The sequence below is a fragment of the Prionailurus viverrinus genome, chromosome B3, assembly GCF_022837055.1.
Source record: "Prionailurus viverrinus isolate Anna chromosome B3, UM_Priviv_1.0, whole genome shotgun sequence".
Taxonomy (NCBI): Eukaryota; Metazoa; Chordata; class Mammalia; order Carnivora; family Felidae; genus Prionailurus; species Prionailurus viverrinus.
The window spans coordinates 110,540,960-110,567,806 of record NC_062566.1 but is presented as its reverse complement, the minus strand read 5'-3'; the positions used below and the strand labels follow the sequence as shown (position 1 = coordinate 110,567,806).

General features: G+C 40.5%; 1 protein-coding gene across 4 annotated transcripts in view; it reads left to right on the top strand.

Annotated features, from left to right (window-relative positions):
• Window positions 1–26,847, top strand: part of DCAF5 (DDB1 and CUL4 associated factor 5) — a 104,216-nt gene that overhangs the window by 55,159 nt on the left and 22,210 nt on the right. For 3 of the 4 annotated variants that reach the window (XM_047861172.1, XM_047861170.1, XM_047861173.1), the window contains exons 6-7: window positions 2,795–3,008; window positions 22,666–22,732. In XM_047861172.1, the coding sequence (XP_047717128.1) occupies window positions 2,795–3,008; window positions 22,666–22,732 (281 nt within the window). Of the gene's footprint in view, window positions 1–2,794; window positions 3,009–3,530; window positions 3,964–22,665; window positions 22,733–26,847 lie in introns of those variants that run through there. The other variant, XM_047861174.1, reaches the window with a different exon arrangement.

Genomic DNA, 26,847 nt, shown 5'->3' with positions numbered 1-26,847 from the left:
TGGTGGCCCCAGCTTTCCTGTCAGGGATGCCTGAGCTGATGCAAACCCCTGCTGCTGTTGCTGGTGGGGCTGGCCAAGTTTCTTTTTGTTGAGTCTTGTTTCCACGCCCCGCTCCTCTTCAGTTCTACAGACGCTGGTTTATTTGTACACTCCATGCTGATCTTGGATTGAAAGCCTCTCATTGTTTTTGAGCTCAGTGTTTAGATAACACCACATGCCTGTGGCAGCTAGGGCACCCTGTAAAGGAAATGCCTGGACTCTAACAGCCCCGTCATTCATCCTCTATATGTGAGTGAGTATGGCCTCTGTTTAGGACCGTTATAAGAACATTTGTCTACAGAGATTATTACTTGGGGCCCGTAGGGGTGCCAGGCTCCTCCTTGATGTTTGGAGTTCTAGGGACTGTTTCCTAAGTCTTTTCTCTCTTTTCTTTCATTCCAGTGATAAGAGGATTAAAGCCTGTTTTGCCCCAGGCCTTGTTTCTGTACCTAGAGCACGCCTCCCTCTAGTGAGAACACTGCTTTTGGGAGACATAAGACTTACTGGCCCTATTTGGTGTAGACGGTTTTTGTGATCAGGCCAGGTTGGCAGCTATCTTTGCATGTGGTTTCAGGGGCTCCTTTTCCCATGGGGTATCTCTTTTCCTGTCCCCCTAATCTTCCCCATCATTGTCATGCCAAAGAAAAAACAAAATGTGTTTTCTTCATTCAATATTAAATCTATTCTGGTAGCATATAGCTCTTCAAGTTTTCACTTGGTAAACTGACATTTTTTTTTTCCCCTAAAAATGTTTCAGATAAATCTGCCAGGCTCTAATTTAGGCCTCTTGAGGCCCTTTCCAGCTCTGTGATTCCCTAGAATTTATAAACTTTTTCCCCCTAAAACTACTAGGATTATTTTCTTTCCAGGACAACAAAGTCTGTGTGAGGCAAAACAAGTTAGTAGGTTTGATGTTACATGAATTTCTGCACCTCCCCCAATGTATATACTTAACTTCACTTTCCTACCAGTAATTCAGTACTCCAAGAATTGAACCCAAAATACAAAAGAGACGTTGGTTATGATGTGGTCAGTGAACAGTCCATCCCTTCATAATAAAATAGCCTAGCCGGTCAAGGATACTAACTACTGAAAAGATAAAAGCACACACACATATACACACCCTTTTTTATTTAGTACTGTATAATTGTTAATGTTCATGGCCATCTTAGTTCACTGTAAAATTGAAAGTATCTTCTGAATCATCAAAAGAAATTAATTGGAACCATACTGTGTGACTTTTTTTTAATGTTAGGAATATTATGAGACTACAGAATGATAGTAGGTGAACCAGAACATATTACTCTCCGTTGTGAAGCTATATAAATGTATTAATCAAAGTAAATATACACTCGTTGGGAACTGCAATGGAAAACAAGTCATCTTGGTTTTCTAATTGTTATATTACTTACTCTGCATTTAAATTAAAATTTTTTGTTTAAGGGCAACTGGGTGGCTCAGTCGGTTGAGTGTCCGACTTGATTTTGGCTCAGGTCATGATCCCAGGGTTGTGGGATCCAGCCCAACATTGGGCTCCACCCTGAACATGGAGCCTGCTTAGGTTTCTCTCTCTCTCCCTCTGCCCACCTCCCCTGCTCATGCTTCCTCTCTGTCTCTAAAATAAAAAATAAAATAAAATAAAAAAATAAATAATTTGTTTAGGGGCACCTAGGTGGGTCAGTTGGTTAAGTGTCTGACTCTTGATTTCCACTCAGGTCGTGAACTCGCAGTTTGTGAAATCAAGCCCCGCTTCGGGCTCTGTGCTGACAGCTCGGAGCCTGGAGCCTCCTTCAGATTCTGTGTCTCCCTCTCTCTCTGCCAGTAACCCACTTGCGTTCTGTCTCTGTCTCTCTCAAAAATAAGTAAACATTAAAAAAAATTAAAAATTGGTTTAGTATTAAACAGATGAACATAAGGGAAGGGAAGCAAAAAGAACATAAAAACAGGGAGGGGGACAAAACATTAGAGACTCTTAAATATAAAGAACAAACAGAAGGTTGCTGGAGGGGTTGTAGGAGGGGGGATGGGCTAAATGGGTATGGGGCATTAAGGAATCTACTCCTGAAACTTTGTTGCATTATATGCTAACTAACTTGGATGTAAATTAAATAATAAATAAAATTTTAAAAACTTGTTTAGTATTTAGTCTCTAGTTATGCCATATAGAATATAAAAATTTTCTGTGAACAGATTAAAAATTCAAAAATAACTGTTTAACTAATAAAATGATTATTATTTATGGAAAAAATATCCAGCATAAATAGTAAAGTATCTGTTTTTCTGCTGATGTGCTCTGTATTTCTAATACAAGGATAAATATGTCCCTTAAATGTCATCCATGATTAGCCAGTTAGAGTGGACACGACTCACCTCGCAGGGACTTGGTATCATCTATCTGATTACGTAGTTAGCTCAGGCAAATGAAATAACTAATCATTTTAATATGTCTGTTCTCTCATGATGCTTTGTTACTTATTTCCTGTAAATTTATTGGTAATTCACCTTTTGGAGATTGAAAAGAGGAAACGACAGGTTAAATAACTTGGTTTGATGAAATCAAGGAGCCATTCTTACCCCATCGTTACCTTCTAGCCCACTACATAGAAATAACCTTTCTTATACATCTGCCAAAATTCAGATGTATAAGCCTGACAGGAGATTCTGGACATATTCTGGGAAGAAGTAAATGTGGTACATTTTGCAGAGTCTTGTCCCACCTACTTCATGGCCAATCCCTATGCTTTCTGCCTTTCAGTTCTCTCCTGCGCTATGGTGGCAACCTGTCCCTCCAGAGTGCCATGAGTGTACGGTTCAACAGCAATGGGACCCAGCTCCTGGCCCTGAGGCGTCGCCTGCCCCCTGTGCTCTATGACATCCATTCCCGCCTGCCTGTGTTCCAGTTTGACAATCAGGGTTATTTCAACTCTTGCACCATGAAAAGTTGCTGCTTTGCAGGGGATCGTGACCAGGTAGGTGCCCTCTGTCTCCTGTGTCCCATGTTCGTGCTTTCTTCTCAGACTGCTTTTTCTGTTCTTGTCTTTATTTCTCTTTAGCATCATGTCAGGTAGAGACAATTGAGGCAAAACAGTGTCTGGGGACATTCTAGCACAGTAGTGAGTTTCTCCATCGGAGCTGCCGCCAGTGGGTAATATGAGGTCACACCATGAACCAAGACTGGCCACAATATAGTTCTGAGCAACCTAGCTTTGCCAGGTTTGTGAACAGATTTTAAGATTCTGAGAATGTGTCATTTCAAAAAAAAGGAGGGAGTCCATGGAAAATTAGCCAAAAAAAGAGAGACTGCCAAAAAAAGAGACTTTTTTGTGTATGTGTCAATAAAACACAATGATGAATGAAACACCCTAAGTACCATCCAAGAGACATATATCCTGAATGGCCCCTTGGATGGCATCTTTTTCTTGGATAAGATGGGCTGAGCAGGTTTGTTTGAGAGGAAGCCAGATGCTGACTCTTTTTCTTTTTATTGCCAGCATCACAACTGGGAAGGAGAACCCAAGCTGTGTTTCCAGCCTTTTCACAGTCTCACTGGGAATTGAGACACTGATGTTGACTTAGAGCTGGCAGTCTAAAAACATGCTTGACATTCTTGCACCTGTCTGTCTTGGCCATAGAAGTTCTGAAGTGAGTGTCAGTGAGTGCACCAGTTGGACTGGTCTCAGTAATCAAGCCGAGTAAAAACAAATATGGAGGCATTGGTCAAATAAACAGATAGATTTTTTTTTTTCTTCTAAAACAACAGATCTTATGCTATTTCCCATCTAGATTGGAAAAATAGAGTTCTTAGTCTCTTGCTAATGCTTAGCGTTCTCTTTGGGTTCATCAACCATGTAAAATTTTGACATATACTTCTCACGTGCTGTACTCACCTCTTTAGAGTTGACATAAAAGAAACCATTCTTGGGGAACTTGTGAATACTCTGCCTTTTTTTTTTTTTTTTTTTTTTTTTTTTGAGAGGGAGAGGGAGTGTGGGGCACAGAGGATCCAAGGTGAACTCTGTGCTGACAGCACTGAGCCCAGTGGCAGGGCTCAAACACATGAACTGTGAGATCATGACCTGAGCCATAGTCAGACACTTAACAAATTGAGCCACTCAGGTGCCCCCGAGTACCTTGCTTTTAGAAGGCAGAAGCTAAGATTTTTCTTCCTAGGCTGAAGTTGCTACATGCTCCCCAACATCATAGCTTAAAGACTAGTATAGGTAGTAGGAGCACAATAAATGCTTGTTGAATTGAATTGAATATTAAAGAACCTGAAAGTATCTTTTAAGTTGTCTACACTAGGGATGTCCTTTTTATAAATAGGGAATATATATCTAAATTCAGAATTTATATTGAAGGCAATCTTAGGGCCTACTTAGCTGTGACACACTGGAAACCACTAGGTGTCCTCAGTTATATAAACGAATGACTTACTTTCTACATGCTATTTGTTTCTTAGGTGGGAAGAAGCAGTTTCCAGACATGATCAGACTCACAACAGAACAGATCATTGTCTGCTCTTTAGATTGGTTGATTTAGTTTCATTTAGCTGTGGAAATGACAACTAAACCCCTCCCTCTCTTTCTTCCTTCCTTTCTTCCTCCTTGCCTTTCTTCCTTGCTTTTAAGTTGATTTTCCATCTTTGTCCATCTCTTATGTGTGTGATCCTTATTTCAATGAGCAATAAAAAGCAGGCACTAAATGTAATGGTTTATTATGCTTTATTACCAGAAACACAGAGGCTGAAGGAAAGGTGAAGAGGTAAAGGAGAATAGATGTTGTTTTCTTTTAGCTCCTATATTAGCAGCCAGAACCTGTCTGCGTGGAGCCCTTAAAAGACCCAGAACATAGGCCTCGAGCCAATATATAGAACACCCAGACCATGGTTTCTTGACCTCTACACTATCGACATTTTGGTTGAGTAATTCTTTGTTTTGTGGGGCTCTACTGTGCATTATAGGATACTTAGTAGCATCCCTGGTCTGTCCCCACTAGATGCCGGTAATATCTCCCCCAGCCATCCCCCAGACAACCAAAAATGTCTCCAGACGTTGCCAAATGTCCTCTGGGAAAAAAAATTGCCCCAACTGAGAACCTCTGACCTAGATTATAATTACCCATTTTGCCCAGACACACTGGGACAGGTATTACCGTAGGCAGAACCAGAGAAGGTATTTTGTGATTTTCCTGGTTATGTACATTAACAAGATGTAGTTGTTGTTTTTTTAATTTTTTATTAGATTTATTTATTTTTGAGAGACAGAGTGAGACAGAATGTGAGCATTGGAGGGGCAGAGACAGAAGGAGACACAGAATCTTAAAGCAGGCTCCAGGCTCTGAGCAGGCATTCAGTACAGAGCCTGATGCCGGGCTCGGACCCATGAACCATGAGATCATGACCTGAACCAAAGTTGGACATTTAACTGACTGAACCACCCAGGCACCCCAAAATGTAGTTGTTTTTACCTTTAAGGTTATATATAATGATAGAAACATTGAATGGCTTTGATTTTTTTCTGTTCAGATTTGACTAATTTATTATGTGTAATTTAAAAAAAATACTCATTTAAGTAATCTCTGCACCCAACGTTGGACTCAGACTCACGACCCCAAGATCAAGAGTCGCATGCTCTTGTGATTGAGCTAGCCAGGCACCCCTTATGTATGAATTTTTATCCTGTGGGGAAAAGTTTATGCGTACTGTATCCTCTCTGACAATCTAGATGCTTTTTGATTGGGATATGTGGTTTTCTGTGAAGGAGGATGTGAAGTCATTGACTCTAACTTTGGATCCATTTCAGAGGTAAAGTCTTTCAAGTCTGCTCATAGTCCCCATATAGATTATCAGAAGTATGTAACCTAGGGAATAGGAAGTATAGAGATTTATGTTAGGCTATTTTGTTCACTCTTTGGAGACAAAGAAATGAAATGTGGCTAATTCATCATTGTCTTGTCTCCAGTACACGAAAGCAGTGAGAGCACAATAAATATTTGTTGAAGCAAATCTTGAATACTTCGGTCAATGTGTGGTTTTAGCTTTTGGTGGGCCTAAGGCTTCCCTAATTGTAAAGCAGAATTGATAAGTACCATTTTTCCTGCTTAACTTCCAGGGGCTTTATGAGGATGAATTAAATAATAGATTTTCAGTGAGGCTAATCTACTAAGCTTATACTTTCTAAGTGCTACACAGGAGGCCAAACTTACGGTCTCATTGCTGGAACATGTCTCTCAGAGGTGATTTATAAGCTCTGACTTTCCACACTCAGAACTAAAGCAGCAGCTGCTACAGTTATGGTATGATCCACAGGATTGACATGTATATTCTTTGACTAGTCCAGACAGGATCTTTTTTTGCTGCTTTCAAATTCCAAAGCCTATCCTTTCCTTATATTGGTCTTTATATTTGGTCTGTTCTTGTATACTTCGAGAACGCCCACAGCTGGAAGCTCTGTGCTCTGGAACTCTTCATTTAGTCATAGACTGGGTAACCATCCCAGAGAGGAATCTGAGAATTTCCATAATAGGAATGAACACAGTCAAGAAAGTGATCTATCCATCTGAGACAGTCTTCTGGCTTTTAATTACGGTGAGATTAGTCTTTCCACACAGATACTGTGCCAAAGAGCCTGTACTTTTTTTAAGACCATCATAGGTTCACTAGGTAATTCTTTAGCCTCAAAATGAGATTAACATCTCAAGAAATTAGACTCAGGGAACAGCGTGTGAAATAGGCTGAGACTACTTTGTGTCTCCCCTATGCATGTTGCCACCATTGTAGATGAATTCTAATTACAGAGCTTTAGAGATCATTTTGTATAGACCCTCTTCTTACAGATGAGAGAACTGAGGCTCAGAGAGGTTGGGTACATAAGTCAAGACATATATATATATGTGTAGCTGAGCCAGGACTAGAACCTAGATTTTTGAGTTCTCTTTTTAATATTTTATTTTTAATATTTTTATTATTTATTTAATATTTTAATATTTTATTTTAAAATAATCTCTAGACCCAATGTTGGGCTCGAACTCACAACTCCAAGGTCAGGAGTTACATTACAGCCCTCTTCATTATACAAAAAAGTTACAACTTGATGCCAGCAGAAGCAAGGCAAGCAGCAAAAATGAGTGAATTGGGTTAGAAGTAATCAGTAGGGGGTGGTGGCAAGTGTGGCCAACTAGAGAGCCCACCCCTTCTAAATATAAATGAATATAAATGAATCCCATCCAGGGGTGCCTGGGTGGCTCAGTCGGTTAAGCGTCCAACTTTGGCTCAGGTCATGATCTCATAGTTTGTGGGTTCGAGCCCCACATTGGGCTCTGTGCTGACAGATCAGAGCCTGGAGCCTGCTTCTGATTCTGTTTCCCTCTCTTTCTGCTCTTCCCCCACTTGTGCTCTGTTTCTCTCTCTCTCAAAAAATGAATAAATGTTAAAAAAAATTTAAAAAAAATGAATCCTATCTAAATGAAGCTTTGACTTAGCTTCAGCCTATTGTTTCCATGAGGGCCTCTGGGTTTTTTTCAAAGGAAGCCAGAAATTAAGATTTTTAATGTGAAATCTCCTGATTTTTAGATGTTGTAACAAACTGCTACCTTATTGTATGGATAAAATAAATCTGTATACCATGCCTATTCTGCCTTAGAGCCACCAGTTTAAAACCTTTGTGCTTCAGCAGGATGTTTTTCCCTTAAGTTTAGTTTCTTGGTCTGTCACTAATTCATAGGTGAGTGGAGGCAATTCCTTTTTGCTATCTCTTACTGAGCCCTTCCTAACTGCATACCCCCTTCCCCCTCTTTAAAATTAAAAAAAAAAAACAAAAAAAACAACCCAGGTATATATTGAGCATCTACTGTGTGCCAGATGCTGTAGTAGACACGTGACTGACTGCCCATAATAACCTCTTTGATGTTTTCATTTTAGGGCCCTACATACAATCTCTCTTCTCTACTTTTGGCCAACAATACATAGTTTATTTCTAGTATAATTTTTTAATTCAAGTTTTATGACTTCTGTCATCAGATAAGGTGACATAAGTGACATCAGATTGGCTGGGCATCAACAAAAGCAATTAGGCTGGATATGGCCTTGAACTTTTTTTTTTTTAAACCAGCCCACCTTCTAGTCTTAAGGTATAGTGAGGAATCTTGCAGTAAAACAGCACTCCTTCCTCTGGAGGCTGCCTGAACCCAAGGGCTCTCCTCCTCGCTATCACCATCATACTTGGATTTTTTTTTTTTTTTTCCTTTTCTCCCTAAAGCCTGACTGGGTGCATTCTGTCTCCCAAGCTTCACACTCCCCTCTGTATACTCAGTGAGCCAATCTCTTAACAGTGTTAAAAAAGAGGACCAATTTTCCACCTGCTAGCTCTTCTGGCACACGCTCATAAGACAGCACCAGGTTTTTGTTCCCTTTCTTTCACAATTCCTTAAATGGTTCTTGCCCTACATTGTGAAAGTCCAGCAGAGCTCAGGCTTCTGGGAAGTAAGTCTTTCAGCCTAACAGGTATATGTGGCCTGGAAATGGACAGTGTGGCAATTTATTTTTATTTATTTTTATTTTTTGAGAGAGAGAGTACAAGCGAGGGAGGGGCAGTGGGAGAGGGAAGGACAGAATCTTAAACAGGCTCCACTCAGCATACAGCCCGACATGGGGCTTGATCCCACGACCCTGGAATCATGACCTGAGCTGAAATCAAGAGTCGGACGTTCAGCGGACTGAGCCACCTAGGTGCCCCCAGGGTGGTAATTTTTTAAGTCTTCTTTTGCTTTGGTCTTATCTAATGCCTTGCCTAATAGTTCCTACCTCTTGCTGAAAATGGGAGAGGGAAGGAAAGGGAAAGTATGATAAAGTTTTCTTAAAAGGGTTGAGCTTGGATCATCTGAGCACTGGGATCACTTACACAGGTCTTTCTTTTTAAGTTGCTAGATGGCAAAGCCCCCAAAATCATGAGAATGATATCCTAACTCATCCCCTGGAGAAAAGAGCTGACTTGTGCCTTGGGAGTCCAACAAAATGGCCTTGAATGCATTGCTTGGCCTCAGACATTACATCATCACTAAACCTTTCTGTGCTGACATTATATGGGTACGGTATAGGTGTGGGAGTTCACCAGTAAGTGTGCTCCAGGCCAGTGAAGCACTCTATAGAGTTATAACTTTGCTCTTTTTATAACTCTGTGCAGCCCTGATTAAGCTTACTGGAGGCATGGCATGCCATATATTCTCCTTTATCTGAAATAAAGGCATACTCTTGGTTTCCATCCTTTGGCTTGCTTTGTGACTTGAGGCTCATATTTTCTTTTCCTTGTCTTTCTTTTATATCTTAAGTGTTTTTAGCCCTTTAGCTTCTGAAGCACTTTCATTTCATGTTGAATTCTCCCAGTGACAGGCTTCACCCCCATGAGAAGCTGAGGCCTAGAGTGTTTGAAACAGCAGATGTAATCGGTCACAGAACCAGAACTAGACTCGTTCTTTTTTTGTTCTTTTTTTTTAAGTTTATTGATTTATTTTTGAGAGAAAGAGAGCAGGGAAGGGGCAGAGAGAGAGGGAGAGAGAGAGAGGGAGAGAGAGAGAGAGAGAGAGAGAGAGAGAGAGAGAGAGAGAGAGAGAATCCCAAGCAGGCTCTGCACTGTCAGGGTGGAGCCCAATGCAAGGCTTGAACCACAAACTGTGAGATCATGACCTGAGCTGAAACGAAGTGTCAGATGCTTAACTGCCTGAGCCACTCAGGGGCCCCAGGACTAGACTGGCTCTTGCTGTGATTGCACTCTCTTCCTCGTAGACATGCAGCCCCCTGGGCTCTACAAAGCAAGTGTTGGTAGTGTCTTCCATGGGCTAATGAGAAAGTGGAATTCTTTGTATATATTATTTAGAGGACTTTATTTTATAAAAAGAGATAGCATGAAAATAACTTGTTTATTAAATCAGCCATTTATAACTCTTTTGGAATCCTAAACCTCTTTAAATATCTAAAAGCTATGAATACTTATTTCAGGAAAATGTACATATGCACATCATTTTAAATAGAAAATTAGACTTTGTGGAATTCCTGAAACCTGGAGGTTCTAAGGTGTTAGCAATCCTGGAATAAGATTTTAGCCATGGATTAGGTCATCTTTTAGTCCATTTACTGATGCAGTTTTAGAGCTTAGAAAGCTTAAAAGATTTTGGAGTACATGCAGGCCTGTTAATATGGTCTGGTTTGTAATTGTTCATCTAAGAAGGAATACTAGGTGTGCTGATTTCTTAAGAACAGTTCTTAAGTATATGGAGAACAACAGAGGGTTACTGGAAGGGTTGTGGGAGGGGGATGGGCTAAGGGGCATTAAGGAATCTACTCCTGAAATCATTGTTGCACTGTATGCTAACTAACTTGGATGTAAATTAAAAACATAAATTAAATTAAAAAAAAAAAAACAGTTCTTAAGAGATTGATGTGATCTGGTGACACAACATGACAGTTCTCCTTTATTTATTTATTTTTTTTAATGTTTATCTTTGAGAGAGAGAGGGAGTGAGCATGAGCAGGGGAGGGGCACAGAGAGGGGGAGACAGAGGATCCGAAGCACAGCTCTGTGCTGTGCTCAAATTCACTAACTGCGAGATCATTACCTGAGCTGACACTTAACTGATTGAGCCACCCTGGTGCCCCTAAAGAAATTCTTTAAAAATGTACTTTATTTTTTATTTTAGAGAGAGAGGGAGCACAAGAGGGGGAGGGGGGCAGAGGGAGAGAGAGAATCCCAAGCAGCCTCCACACTCAGCATGGAGCCCAAAGTGGGGCTCAATCCCACAACCCTGGGATCATGACCTGAGCCAAATTCAGACACTCAACTGACTAAGCCACTTAGGTACCCCAAAGTTCTCCTTTAATGTAGTTCCTGGCTCAGAGACTGGGCTCTATTAAGAAATTCCTGGTAGGGAACAGTATAACTTTTCCTGTTCTACCTGCCCCATCCTCCTTCGAGATTTTACTTCCAGTACTTTTGCCTCTTTCTGGGGTGTCTTCAAACTTTGGACAAAAAAGTGACATTTCTTCCTCTGAATAGTTGGAGACCCTTGCTTGAATGGAATATAAATACTCATATGCAGACTGAAATGAATGATGCCATCTCTCCACTTTCCAGACCCCACAGACAAAAACTGAGGCCCACAGAGGAGAGATTAGTTGCTGAAGGCCATTGGGTTGATTGCCCAGGTTTCCAAAAGACTTTTGCCAAATAAAAATTCTAAGTAATGCAGGCTACTTTGTTACAAGCAGCTGTTGGAGATTTAGAGCATTTTTAAATTTCTTCCCTACTGATTATTTGACTATTATTGGCTGTCTTTATGGAATGTTTCTTTACTAATAGAATTTTTCCTACTTAGAACCCATAAAGGTTAGTTATTTTAATAAACCAAAGAATTCCAGGAGCCTAATGGAGCCAAAATGGCAAATGGTCCAAAGAAGCAAGAATCATGTAACTTTACATGCAAAAAATAGTGGTAATATGGGGCGCCTGGGTGGCCCAGTCGGTTAAGCATCCGATTTCTACTCAGGTCATAATCTCATGGTTTGTGGGTTCGAGCCCAAGTCAGGCTCTGTATTGACGGCTTGCAGTCAGGAGCCTGCTTCTGATTCTTTGTCTCCCTCTTTCTCTGTCCCTCCCCAGCTCACGCTCTGTTTCTCTCTCTCAAAAATAAACAAACATTAAAAGAAGTTATATTCCAATTCAACAATGAAATTTTTAAAAAATAGTGGTAATCTTACGAGTATGTCTATTTGTATTCTTTTTTCTTTTTTTTTTTTTATTTTTGTTTTTAATGTTTATTTATTTTTGAGAGAGATAGAGACAGAATGCAAGTGGGTTAGGGGCAGAGAGAGAGGGAGGCACAGAATCCGAAGCAGGCTCCAGGCTCTGAGCTGTCAGCACAGAGCCCAACGCAGGGCTCGAACCCACGAGCTGTGAGATCATAACCTGAGCTGAAGTTGGACGCTCAACCGACTGAGCCACCCAGGTGCCCCGATATATTTGTATTCTTTTGTGGGAGCCAATGGAATTCTATTTCTTCTACCATAAATCAGATAAACCTATGACTTTGACCATTTCCAAAGCAAAATTTCCCTGATTGCTTTTTTAAAGGGAACTTTATTTTTTTAATTTTTTAAAATGTTTTTTTATTTTTGAGAGAGTGAGAGACCGTGTGAGTGGGGGAGGGGGAGAGGGAGAGGGAGACAGGGGATCCCAAGCTGGTTCTGTGCTGAAAGCAGAGAGAGTCCCACGAGGGGGCTTGAACCTATGAGCTGTGAGATCATGACCTGAGCTGAAGTTGGATGCTTAACCACTGAGCCACCCAGGTGCCCCTCCCTGATTGCTTTGGATGACATTTGTGGCAGGTACTGAGTATAAATGATATGAGTATTATATACCAATGGCAAACCTTTTTCTGGAAATAGTCTTCTAGAGAGCACATCACAAAATTGGTCAATCGCATTTTTGTCCCTTTCTGACAAAAGGGCAGGAAGAAGTAAGAGTTTGTTTGATTTAAAGAGTAGTCTCTCCGCTGTTACTAATCTAGGCTAGAAAGCCATCTGGTTTTTCTATCCTAGTCAATACAGTTAATTAGACAGACATGCCATTTGTTGGAGTCTAATTAATCAATTACTATGGAAGGAGCCTTGGAGAACTATGTAAGTTGATCAGTACTCAATGAATAGTAATTGATCGATGTTCCCTTCTTTATCAACAGATGTTGAGGAATATCAAATGTTGTGCAAATATACAGGCACACACTTAGATATATATACACTTAGAGAGAAATTGAGCAGAAAGATTTCTTTTAGCAAAAGGCCTGTTAAGACATTTATTGGGTTATTCTTGGAGCATATCAGGTGATGGCCTATCCGTCCTGCCATCTAGAATTTCTTTTTAATGTGGATTTTGGGTGGGAAGAAGGGGGCAGTTTTTATTTATATCTATGTTTCTAAACCCAACGAGACCTTAGACTATTGACAGTAGGGAGTTATCTATGATGTGTTTAAATACAGGTGTTAGGGAGAGAAAAATAGTTGCTTTGCTTGAAGATGGCTAATAAATTTGCAGTTTTGTTTTGTTTTTTTCCAAGAAGCTTCTATTTAATAAGCAGTTTTGCTGTGGCAGGCCAAGCCAGGTTTAGATCCCTCTTTGAATCTTCGGGTTATTAAAAATTTCTTACAACTTGGGTGACTCTACAAAGGTGGTCTCTATATTTAGAGGCATGGGTTTCTCTTGGTATTGAGCTAGCAAACTGCCTTTGCAAATAGAAAAAGGTCTTTCTCAGAGCTTGTGTAACTTGAGAATACTAGGAGATGAAAGGGGCAGGAATTCCTGGAGGGGATGCTGGGCATTGCGGCAGCCTACCAGGGTAGGGTGCTGGTGAATGGCTGTTTTCTGGGTTCATAGATTGACAAGGATATGTAGGCAAATGAGACAGTGACAGAGTTCCGAATGCAGTAATCTTTTTTTCTTGTTGATGGTGGTGGCTCCTTCTTGAAATCTATTGAGAAGAACAGTTGTTGTATCCCTCTGCTTGAACAGGTTAATAGCTCCATACTGATACTGGGTTAGAGAAAATGCACTGGCCTCAGGTTAACTCTATTTAGAACTAGGCTACTTCAAGATCAGTAAACAGGCTGTCCTCTTGGACTACACAACAAATGAACAGTGAGATGGGTCAGAGTGTGGCTAACCCTTAAACTTTGTGGCCAGCTGGGAAGGATTATGGAGGATGTGGATCCGTAATTTGTGTAATTTATGCTCGTTTTTGTATTGGTATCACCCATCTTACAAATTAAAATTAAGTACTTCTCCCATTCTCTGATCCGAAGAAACCTGTGGGTCTCCCACCTCCCCCTGCCTGCCAACCCCGATCTAGAGCATTTTGGGAAATGGGGCTTTAATTGCCTAGACTATCTAAAATATTTTTTCTCCTTCTTTGAAGCCCTGCCCTATTCATCTCAGTTAGGATATAGAGCAAAAGGCCCATATAAAGTGAGTTTTTAATTTGTCATTTACCCCTCACTGTTTGGAGTAAAGTCAAAGAAAAGACCTAAGAGGAGGTAATGAATTCTTCATATTCATATCCTCCCTTGGCCACACACTTAATAGCACCTTATTTAGTTTTTGCTTTTCTAAAACTGAATAGTAATCTTTATGTTTTCTCATGGTGGTGTTTTAAATGTGAATTTTGCTTGTGAAGTCCTCCATTACAAAAGGGAATAAAAATGTTAAACGTAGGAATTTGGGCAACCATTTTTTCCCCGTGATGTTTCTTATCTATTTTATTTATTTTTTAATTTTTATTTCTTTCTTTCTTTTTTTTTTTTAAAGTTTATTTCTGACAGAGAGAGAGACAGAGCATGAATGGGGGAGGGGCAGAGAGAGAGGGAGACACAAAATTGGAAATAGGCTCCAGGCTCTGAGCTGTCGGCACAGAGCCGGACGCGGGGCTCGAACTCACAGACCGTGAGATCATGACCTGAGCTGAAGTCAGACGCTCAACCGACTGAGCCACCCAGGCGCCCCAATTTCTTTAAATGTTTATTTATTTTTGAGAGAGAAAGAGACAGAGCGTGAGCAGGGGAGGGCAGAGAGAGAGGGAGACACAGAATCTGAAGCAGGTTCCAGGCTCCAGGCTGTTAGCACAAAGCCCGACGTGGGGTCAAACTCACAAACCATGAGATCATGACCCAAGCTGAAGTCAGACGCTTAACCGACTGAGCCACCCAGGTGCCCCTATAGCTTATCTTTTTTTAAGGGGTTATGTGCTGCTGAACCTTTCTGTTATCTAGGCCAGAAGCCTTTATTGCAGGTCAGCTTCAGATTCAACACCAGAATCCCTGGGTAAGAATGGCAGATACTATTTGAAATTAGATATCAAGGTAAAAAGGAAAAGAGAGAGAGAGAGAGAGAAACCCGTCCCTTCAGTTTCACCACTTGAGGCGATGTTCAATTTTCTGGTTAATTCAAATAATTATTATGTTTCTACGTTTGGGTATAAATTGTAAACTTTGGGTTTTTTGGTACTGATTGGTGTTGATACTATTTGGTCTTTGCTTTCTTGCTCGTTTTTCCTTGCACCCCACAACAAATATTTAAATATTTGTGGGAGAAAGCCAATCAAGACCTATAGTGCCCATTTGTCCTCTTAAGGACTGTCTATTAACAGGGCCTTAGTTGGAGGCTCCAGTCCGACTCCAGGAGGAGGTGGGCCCTTCCAACACAGCCTTAGAAGAGGGGAACGTTTCCAACTTCCCTGATGATGTTAAACGTATCTCTGCACTCAGCCCACTTGAAATAATCTTGTATTCCTGCAAGGCTTTAAAAAAAAGAAGAAGAAGAGCTCTTTTGGCTACCATATGTTTTAAATTAGTTCAGAACTCCATCCCCTCTCCTGGAGTACTCTTCTCCCGATACTCCTATAACTTGCTCTCTCACTTCCTTCAGAGCTCTGCTTAAAATGCCATGTTATCAGAGAGGCCTTCTGTGACCACTGTATATAAAACAGAAATAACAAACTCCCAGTACTCCCTCCCTATATGTCCTAACCTCCTGTTTAATCTTTCTTTTTTTTTTTAATAACTTGATTTTTATTTATTAAAAAAATTTTTTTTTTAACTTTTTACTTACTTTTGAGAGACAGAGCATGAGCAGGGGAGGGGAAGAGAGAGAGGGAGACAGAATCTGAAGCAGGCTCCAGGCTCTGAGTTGTCAGCACAGAGCCCAACATGGGGCTTGAACCCACAAACTGTGAGTGACCTGAGCTGGAGTCGGTGCCACCCAGGCACCCCTAATTTTTCTTTATAACACTTACCACCATCAGATACATACATACATATGTGAATATATATATATATATATTTTTTAATATATTCTTATCTTTTTTTTCCTCTACCCATTGTCCTCTCACATACATATAATTTTTTCTGTCCCCATCCAATAAAATGTAAGCTTCATGAGGGCAGGGACAGCATCTTTTTTGACCAATTCTGTATTTCTTTCCTTGGAACAGTGCCCAACACATAGTAGACATTGGGTAAATATTTGTTTAATGAATAAAGGATGAACTCATTTTTATTTCAGTCTCCCACAGTCAGCAGTATCCCAGGCAGCCAATTTTTAATGCTGGAAGGGGCCCAGCAGACAACCATGAAATGCCATAAATGAATTCCAGGGCAGTTTTGTGATTCCAGTGTGTGAACACTTAAACGGTCTGACTAGACGGCAGTGGGTCAAGACCCCCGCCTTGGAAATCATCCCAAGCCGTTCCCTTGTGATGGTTCCAAGAGGAAGAGAGGGTCAGGAGTTGCCCTTATCCCTGAGGGGAAGCCTGTACATTGTATGCATTTTCTACATATTTTAGGAGCTGTCATATTAAATCCAAGAGGCCTTAACTCTGTGGGAGTTTTCTTCCTTCTAAGGCAGTCTTCTGAGTCAGCATTCTGTCTGGGAGTCCCTTTTACCTGGTCATGACTTTCCCTGCTGAATAGCTGAACAAATAGGCAAGCACTGATCCTTCACTATGAAATAGTAAACCTCGGATAAACCCGGCCTTGTCTCACTTTTTTTTCACCTTTTCTTAATATTTGTTGCTTGTTTAGTTTGAGAAAGGTTGGGAGGGGGGGCAAGGGAGCAGGAAGTCTATAAAGTCTTATAGCCTCTTTTAAACATAGAGCATGAAATGAGATGTTGAGTAATAAATAAGTTTCATGCCATATATATATGTATGTACATGCACACACACAAATAATTAGTGGGCAGTTCTTTCATGTTCTGTCTCCGCATGTGTCTTATTTTGTGTTCCAGTTTTAGGTGCACATAATTTATTTGGAAATGTAGGAAATAGTAGAGGAATGGAGAAGGAAGATAGGGAAAGGACGAGTGGTTTAGCGAGCCAGCTACAACTGTGGGCAGTTGGAGTTCGATCCTGAGGGGAGAGTGTATTGAACATATATTTCAGAGTTATTTCACCTGGGAACAAGGAAGCTGGAATATTGATACACCAACTCCCATCCGTCATTCGTTGAGTGCTGCTTCTGAGAAGTGTTCATTCACCAGAACAGCCTGCAGCCTCCTAGGCTTTGGCTTAGATAACCGGTTGGAGATCAGGTAGAGTACATGCAGCAATAAGGCCTGAGGGATATGAGCAGGGCATCAAGGATCGAGCTATGCCATACTTCCTGTTACTGCTGAAACAGCACCCATTACTTTACCTTTGCTCCTTCCTTTCACCTTTTCACATCTTTACCCAAGGCCAGCTCAGTGCTCAAATCTATCTTGCTTTGCCTCTTGTGAATCACCAGTCATCTTATTTCTCATAATGGCACCTAGTGATTTCTACTTCATGGAATGATAGTCATGTACCTACATGTATGTTTTCTACCTCATTTAAGCTCCTTGGGAACCCAGGTATTACCTTACATATCTTTGTAAGCCCCAGAGTATCTGGCACAGAAATGCTTTGTTAGTATGTAATCAATGAATCTTTACCTCTAACTAGTAGGTGGTTTTGCAAACAGGCTTGAGAGGAAAGCCCTTGGGCTACTGAATTCCCGCTTCCTAATTTTAACAAGGAAAATGTTATAAACTACAGGGAGTTAGTTACTGGATGAATCCTAAAGTCAGGGCAACAAGGATTCACTTTTTTCTTGTTTTAAGGAAACTTTTTAAAAGTGTATACTTTAGTAGCATTAAGTATATTCACATCATTGTGTAACCATCTCCACCATCCATTTCCAGAAGTTTTTTATCTTCCCAAACTGAAATTCCATACCCATTTAACAGCAGCTCCCCACTCCTCCTTCCCTCCAGTCCTTGGAAACTACCATTCTACTTTCTGTCTCAATGAATCCGACTACCCTGGGCACCTCATAAGTGGAATCATACAGTATTTATGTTTTTGTGATTGGCTTATTTCACTTAGCAAGTTCAAGATTCATCCATGTTACAGCACAAGTCAGAATTTCCTTCCTTTTTGAGATTGAATAATGTTCCATTGTATGTATTAACCACATTTTTTATACATTGATGGACACTTGGGTTGCTTCCACCTCTTGGCTAATGTGATAATGCTGCTGTGAACACAGGTGTACAAATATCTCTTAGAGATCCTCTTTTGAATTCTTTGGATATTTTCCCAGAAGTGGAATTGCTGGATCGTGTAGTAATTTTAATCATGCTTGAATTTTTTGAGGAACTACTTGCTGTTTTTATTTTATTTTATTTTTTAAATTTACATCCAAATTAGTTAGCATATAGTGCAACAATGATTTCAGGAGTAGATTCCCTATAATACCCCCTACCCGTTTAGCCCATTCCCCCTCCCACAACCCCTCCAGTAACCCTCTGTTTGTTCTCCATATTTAAGAGTCTCTTATGTTTTGTCCCTTCCCTGTTTTTACATTATATTTGCTTCTCTTCCCTTACGTTCATCTGTTCTGTGTCTTAAAGTCCTCATATGAGTGAAGTCATATGATATTTGTCTTTCTCTGACTAATTTTGCTTAGCCATTTTTTTTTTTTTATATTAGCTATCCTAATGAGTGTAAGGCAGTATCTTATTTGGTTTCAATATGCATTTTCCCTAATGATTAGTGATGTTGAGTATCTTTTCATGTGTTTATTGGCCATTTGTATATGACCATTATATATTTTTTTCTTTTGGAGAAATGTCTATTCAAGTACTTTGCCCATTTTTAAAATCAAGTTGTTTTTTGATGTTGTTAAGGAAACTTTTTAATTGAAGTCTTATAAGATTAGTCTTTGAGTGTCCTTGTCTTGAGCATATTTCTGTAATGACTTGTCCAGTAACCATGAGCCAGCCGCTTAGGGACTTTTAGCTCTGATCTGATTTCTACCATTCCTTCCAGAGTAATAATAGAATCTTAGAATTAAATGAGCTTCAGAGAGTGTCTTAGTCTGTTATGGCTGCTATAAGAAAACAGCACAGACTGGGTGGCTTATAAAAGACAGGAATTTCTTTCTCACAGTTCTGGAAGCTCAAAGTCCAAGATCAGGGTTCAAGACCAGCAAGGGTTCTGGTGAAGGCCCTCTTCTGGGTTGCAGACTGTGGACTTCTCTGTGTGTCCTCACATAGTGGAAGGCAGCTTGGGACATATGTTGGGTCTCTATTAAGAGTGCTAATTCTGTTCATGAAGGGTCTACCCTCATGATCTAATCACTTCCCAAAGGCCCCACCTCCTGATACCATTACATTGGGCATTAGGATTTCAACATGTGAATTTGGTGGGGGAACACTAACATTCAGACAATAACAGAGAGCAACCAGATGAGGAAACTGGACCCATTTCTTTTTCCACTGTGCCCTGGGCTACATGACCTAGCCCCTGTGGGTAGCATTTGCTTTATCTTTAAACATGCCTTTCTAGGGGCGCCTGGGTGGCGCAGTCGGTTAAGCGTCCGACTTCAGCCAGGTCATGATCTCGCAGTCCGTGAGTTCGAGCCCCGCGTCAGGCTCTGGGCTGATGGCTCAGAGCCTGGAGCCTGTTTCCGATTCTGTGTCTCCCTCTCTCTCTGCCCCTCCCCCATTCAGGCTCTGTCTCTCTCTGTCCCAAAAAATAAATAAACGTTGAAAAAAAAAAAAAATTTAAACATGCCTTTCTTTGCCTCCTTTCTCATATTCCTACAAGTATTTTGAAGACTGCTGAATTGATTTTTAATTATTGTAAAGTATTTACATTAGGCATGAGGTTGTGTGTATGTTGAACTTAACAGTTTTTGGAATTGTTCACACTGTCATTTTTAAGTAAGAAGTTTTCTTTAGAAAACTATAGGCCTTTCTTTTTCTGGGGAGATAAGGAGATGAGACCAAAAGACAAGAAGTAATGCTGACTTCAACTTAAAGTAATATACTTTTGTTCATCTTTGCAAGTAAATGAGCAGTCAGATTTGCTGACTTGTTCCTGTTAGGCAATGTTAGACAATGCTTTTATAAGTCCTAATTAGAATCAATCTGGTTCAGTGTCCTATCTGAGATGAAGTAATTTGGAGCTGCCACATAAAAGGGGATTGCTTATGCCCCTGGCACTAATTCATGGCTGGGTTGGCAATGGCTTCCTGTTCAAAGATGTCAGTTGACAGCAGGGAAGTTTAGGATGCTTACCATTGCAAAAAAAGATCTCTGGGAAGCTCCTAATTTTTTTTCTGCATTAAAAGGTGTTTTTTTTTTTAATTCTGATAAAAATACATATAACATAGCAATCACTATGGAAATTATATGGAGGCTCTTTGAAAAATTAAAAATAGAATTACCATATGATACAGTAATTCCACTACTTAGTGTTTGCTCAAGGAAAATGAAAAGATATATGCACCCCTATGTTTATTGCAGCAATATTTACAATAGCCAAGCTATGGAAGCAACCCAAGTATACATTGATAGATGAATAGATTAAGAAAGTGTGTGTGTGTGTGTGTGTGTGTGTGTGTGTGTGTGTAATGGAATATTAGTCATAAAAAAGAATGAGATCTTGCCACTTGCAACAATGTGGATAGTCTTAAAGGGTATTATGTTAAGTGAAATAAGTCAGAGGCAAATACCATATGATTTCACTTATATGTGTAATATAAAAACCAAAATAAAAACCAGAAACAGACCCATAAATACAGAAAACAAACTGGTGGTTTCCAGGGAGAGGCACAAACTTCCAGTTTTAAAATAAGTTAAAGGGTGCCTGGGTGGCTCAGGCATCAGGTTGGGCGTCTGACTTCAGCTCAGGTCATGATCTCGCAGTTTGTGGGTTCAAGCCCCATGTCAGGCTCTGTGCTGACAGCTTGCTCAGAGCCTGTCTGCTCTGGATTCTCTCTCCCTTTCTCTCTGTCCTTCCCCCCCACACACTCTGTCTCTGTATCTCTCAAAAATAAATAAACATTAAAAAAATAATTAAAAAAAATAAGTTCAGTCATGGAGATGAAAAGTATGGCATGGGGAATATAGTCAATAATATTTTGATGGCATATGCTGACAGATGGTAACTACACTTATCATGGTGAGCATTGAGCAATGTGTAGAATTGTCAAGTCACTATGTTGTACACCTGAAACTAATATAACATTGTCAACTATGCTTCATAATAAAAATTTTAAATATATATATATATACACATATACATACATACACACACATACATATGCACATAACATAAAACTTTCCATTGTAATCATTTTTAAGTGTGCAATTCTGTGGCATTAACTACATTCACATTGGTGTGTAACCATCACCACTGTCCATTTCTAGAACTTGTTCATTCCAAACTGAAACTCCATACCCGTTTAACAGTAGCTCCCCATTCCTCCCTTCCCCCCCCAATTCCTTGGCAACTACCATTCTACATTCTGTCTCTATGACTTTGACTACTCTAGGTACCTCATAAGTTGAACTATACAATATTTGTCTTTTTGTATCTGGCTTATTTCACTTAGCATAATGCCTTCAAGATTCATCCATGTTGTAGCATGTATCAGGATTTTCTTTTCAAGGCTGAATAATAGTCCATTGAATGTATATACCACATTTTATTCATCCATTCATCCACTGATGGACATTTAGATCTTTTCCACATTTTGAGTATCATAAACATTCTTCTGTGAACATTGGTGTACAGATAGCTCAAGTTCCTGCTTTCAGTTCTTTGATATATACCTAGGAGTGGAACTGCTAAGTCATATGGCAGTTCTATGATTAACTTTTTGAGGAACCTCCATATGGTGTTCCATAGTGGCTGCACCATTTATTCCCACTAGCAGTGCATAGGTTTTCAATTTCACCACATCCTTGCCCAACACTTGTTTTCTGGGGGGTTTTGGTAATAGCCATCCCAATGACTGTGAAGTGGTATCTCACTGTGGTTTTGCTTTTCATTTCCCTAATGATTAGTGATGCTGAGCATCTTTTCATGTGCTTCTTAGGCATTTATATGTTTTCTTTGAAGAAATGTCTGTTCCAGTCCTTTGCCCATTTTTGAATTAGGTTGTTTGGTTGTGGCTGAATTTTATCCAATGAGTCTTTTAATTGGCAAATACTTTTTTTTAAATCTTTATTTATCTTTGAGAAAGAGAGCTAACGAGCAGGGGAGGAACAGAGAAGGAGACACAGAATCTGAAGCAAGCTCCAGGCTCTGAGCTGTCAGCACAGCTGACCTGACACAGGGCACGAACCTATGAACAGGAAGTTCATGACCTGAGCCGAAGTTGGATGCTTAACTGGCTGAGCCACCCAGGTGCCCCTTATTGGCAGACACTTTAAAGAGGGTATTTGTTGCATGATGCCTTATGAATATATGCCCATTTGTCTTATTTATTTTAAAAAATCTCACTTGGGCACCTGGGTGGCTCAGTCGGTTGAGCATCCAACTCTTGATCTCGGTTCAGGTCATAATCTCATGGTTTGTGATACCGAGCCTCACATTATCATGGAGCTGCTTGGGATTCTCTCTCTTCCTCTCTCTCTCTGCATCTCCCCGGCTCCTACCCTCTCTCTCTCAAAATAAATAAATAAACTTAAAAAATAAAGTAAAAAGGATCTTTGTACACATAGGTAGATAGATGTATATCAATATATAAATAATAAATATATATATTTTTTATCCCAACAGTATATCCTTTCAGGCTCTGATGACTTTAACCTGTATATGTGGAGAATTCCTGCAGATCCAGAAGCAGGTGAGTATATCCTTAGTATGAACCTACTTAGTGTTGGCTCTACTGACCTTTGGCATGCTGTACCCTGAAAGGACTGATCTGTAGCAATAGAGGATCATATTTCTCTTTTAAGAGAATAAGCTTATCAGAAAAGCAACCAAAGGAAACTAGCATAAAAATTAGAAGCCAGATTTCACTCTAACCTTCATACAGATCCTTACTGACATAGTGATGCTCAGATTTTTTTCCTCCTAAGAACTTTTCTTTAGACTTCATAGATTTCCATTATGTCCATTTTCACACCTGTAATATTTTTATCTTTTACATGCTTTTTCTTTATTTTCCATCTGCACATTCCTGTTTGTTATGTACAAAGAGTTGTTAGGGCCTCTTCCTTTCCTTTGGCCTCCCTCGTGATGTCAAATAAAGGGAAACTTTCTTTGTTGATGGATAGGCTCACTCCCTGGATTTGGCTGACCCCAGATATCAAAGAAATTAGGAAGAAATATTTCTGCATTTTCTCTAGATGTATTCTGAAAAACACCTGCAGCTTTCCATAAATTTGGATCTAGGCCATCTGTGCTTTCAAACAGCATGGATTGTTCTTCATTCTTGATAATAGTGTCCTCAGCTCAGTTGAGTCTTACACTGGTTGCTTCCTACTGGTAGGAAAATGTCTATTTTTTATTCTCAAGGACAGCTCAATATAGCCATCTGCTCCAGTGATACATGGCATCAAACTGGAAAATGGCCATTAGGAAAGTAATAGGAGACTAAGCCAAGTGTAGTACATAAAATTTGTCTAGTGCTCAGAGTTTAGGGAAGTTGTTGGCTTGCCCATTACTAAATTAACAATATTGTTACCAAATATCTGCCTTTCAAAACTTGTTGAAGCCTACTTTTTTTTTTCAAAAAAAATTTTTTTTTTCAACGTTTATTTATTTTTGGGACAGAGAGAGACAGAGCATGAACGGGGGAGGGGCAGAGAGAGAAGGAGACACAGAATCGGAAACAGGCTCCAGGCTCTGAGCCATCAGCCCAGAGCCTGACGCGGGGCTCGAACTCACGGACCGCGAGATCGTGATCTGGCTGAAGTCGGACGCTTAACCGACTGCGCCACCCAGGTGCCCCTATTGAAGCCTACTTTTGATGTAACTATCCTGTTACTGTGGTCTGGTTACTAAACAAGTTTCAAAAGGCCTTTTTTCCCTTCTGGAATTTGGAAAGCATGAGGGAAGCAGCTTACCTGTGAAGCACGACCAGATGGGACAGCAGCAGTCTATCTGAACCAAAGCGGTATTCTAGCTCTAGAGGTAGTTCTGTAGTAGGTCTCCTACCCCCCTAATCTTCTAGATTGATTAGCTGAGAAATAATCTTTGGGCCTAATTTTATCTTTTACCTGATCTAAAAAAACTCTTAATTATTAAGTCAATGTGACTTTTAAAATAGAAAGTGGACAACCCCCTTCCTGTGGTACTGTTCTCTGGAATCTTTTTCATGTTTGTATAAAGAGAGAACAGAGAAGATTTAGCAATGGTAGTCTAGGTTTTTTTCCTCTCCTAGCTAATTTTTGTACTGATTTAGGGTATGGGCCACAATTAGGCTGACTTTTGTTTTTTTAGAGGGAGAGAGAGAGAGAGTGTGTGAGCACACACAAGTAGGGGAGAGGCAGAAGGAGCAAGAGAGAATCCTAAGCAGGCTTTCACTTGGCGTGGAGTCTGACGTAGGGCTCAATCCCACGGTTCTGGGATCATGACTTGATCCAAAATCAAGAGTCGGACACTCAACCGACCAAGCCACCCAGGCACCCCAAGCTGACTTTTTAAGTATAGATACCTATCCAGTCTTGGAGTTGGCAGGGACCTGATAGCTGATTTAGGATTCCAATATTAAAACCAGGATATGGATACCTAGACTTTCCAAGTATTTTTATAGGCACAGCTGCTTTAAAAGAATTCAGTTCTAAATTCTCCAATTCCATGTGTATTCTTTCGTAAAATCAGTATTCCTAAGAAAGTACCCATTCTCCTTCCCCACTTCCCCCTTTCCCTTCTACTTTAGAAAACAAAACAAAACACCCAGAAAACCTTTCAGAAATTTACTCCATAAATTTCTGACCATTTGAACCCTAGAACATTGTGCATTGCTGTGAGGTATATAAACCTCCAAGTTGCAAAAATATATTAGGCTGAAATTGAGGGGGGGGTTGTAGGTAATGTGGCAATATTATTTCAAGGAGGAAAAAAGAATAATGTAAATTTTCTATTAAAAAAGGACTTATGGGACACCTGGGTGGCTCAGTCGGGTAAGCGTCCAACTTCGGCTCAGGTCATGATCTCTCATTTCGTGAATTGGAGCCCTGCATCAGGCTCTCTGCTGTCAGAGCCCACTTCGGATCATCTGTACCCCCAACCTCCCTGCCCCTCCCCTGCTCGCACATGCACGCACACTCTCTTTCTCTCTCTTAAAAATGAACAAACATTTGTTTTTAAAAAAGGATTTGTAGGACTAGATCCAGCAGAGGAAGCAGTAGGTAGCTCCTGCCGTAAAGGTGTCAGAGAGCTGCGACAACAAAGCGTGCTAGAAGAACTCAAATTCTGGAGAAGGAAGAGCCCTTCCTAGCCGAGCAGAAAGTGCTGACCTTTGTCTTTCCTAGGCGCATCTGGGCGGAGGCTGCAGATTGGGCTGCCTCAGGCAGGCTGCTGGGGGTCAGAAGAAATCAGAATTTGCAATGACCACATGGGTTGATATGACAGAGTACAATCTAGGAGTGCCTCAAACCCATGGCCATTCTTCCCCGTAGGACTTTTGCTGAGTGCTGGGGTTGTCCTGGGAGCTAGGGGGCTAGGCTGGAGAGGCAAAATTCAGTTCCCACCTTAACACAGCATTTTGGAGGCAAAAGATCCCTAGTGGGAGGGGCCTGCTCCACTGGGCATTTGCCAGATTGTGAACCTGCACAGGAAAGGAGGATAAAGAGCTAAGCTTAAAATCTCCAAAGGACAGAACATTCAGAACAGCGGACAACAGAGACTTGTCAGACTCCCCATTAAAAGCCCAGGAGGCTTACACTTGAGAATGAGGCTGGACCAGAAAGGCTGAATGAGATCGTGCAATCTTCTGGTGCTTAGGACACAGACTCCAATTAGAGGAAGGCACCTGCCACATATACCCTTCAGGTCTTGCCTTTGAGACCTCTGAAACCAGAAGTAGATTTATTTCTATTAAAGAAGCAACCAAGCCCTGACCTAGTTCCTCTTGATTAGATTGAGGATGATCAGCCCCTTACCTTATTTTCTATAGAGTGGAATGGGTATGGAGGAAATCAGCTTTAGTCTGTTAGTCTTCTTGGGCTGCTATAACAAAATCCCACAAAATGGGTGACTTTAAGAGCAGAAATGTATTTTCTCTCACAGTTCTGGAGGTTAGAAGTCCAAGGTCAAGATGCTGGCAAGTTTGATTTCTCCTGAGGCTTCTCTTCTTGGCTTGCAAATGACCACCTTCTCACTGTGTTCTCACATGGCCTTTTCTCTGTGCACACACATTACTGGTGTCCCTCCTTTTTATGAGGACACCAGTCCTATTGGAGTAGAGTCCTACCCTTATGACTCCATGTACTTTAATGACTTCCTTAAAAGCCTTATATCCAAATACAGTCACATTGGGAATTAGGGCTTCAACATTTGTATCTGGGGGAGACATTTCAGTCCATAGCAGTCTCTATGGTTGTCTCCCCCCCCCCCCCACACACACACACAGTGTCCAGCATACAGTAAAAAATTATGAGGCATAAAAATGTGGCCACTAATAAAGAGGGAAAAAATAATAGGAGCCAACCCACAAAATTATCCATATGTTGAAGCTAACAGATAAAGACCTTAAATATTATAAATGTGATAAAGAAAATAGAAGAAACATGGAGAATCTCAATGGAGAATTGGAATCTACTTAGAAAACAATTATGGAGACATTCTAAAACTGAAAACTGTATCTAAAACTAAGAATGCACTGGGTGGATTTAACCTACAGTGGACAGGCTTGTGAATAGAAGGCAGGTCAATAAAAAATATCAAAGGTCAGTGAGAACAGAGAATGGAAAGAGCAGAACAGTGTAAGAGACAAGTGGAACACAGATGATC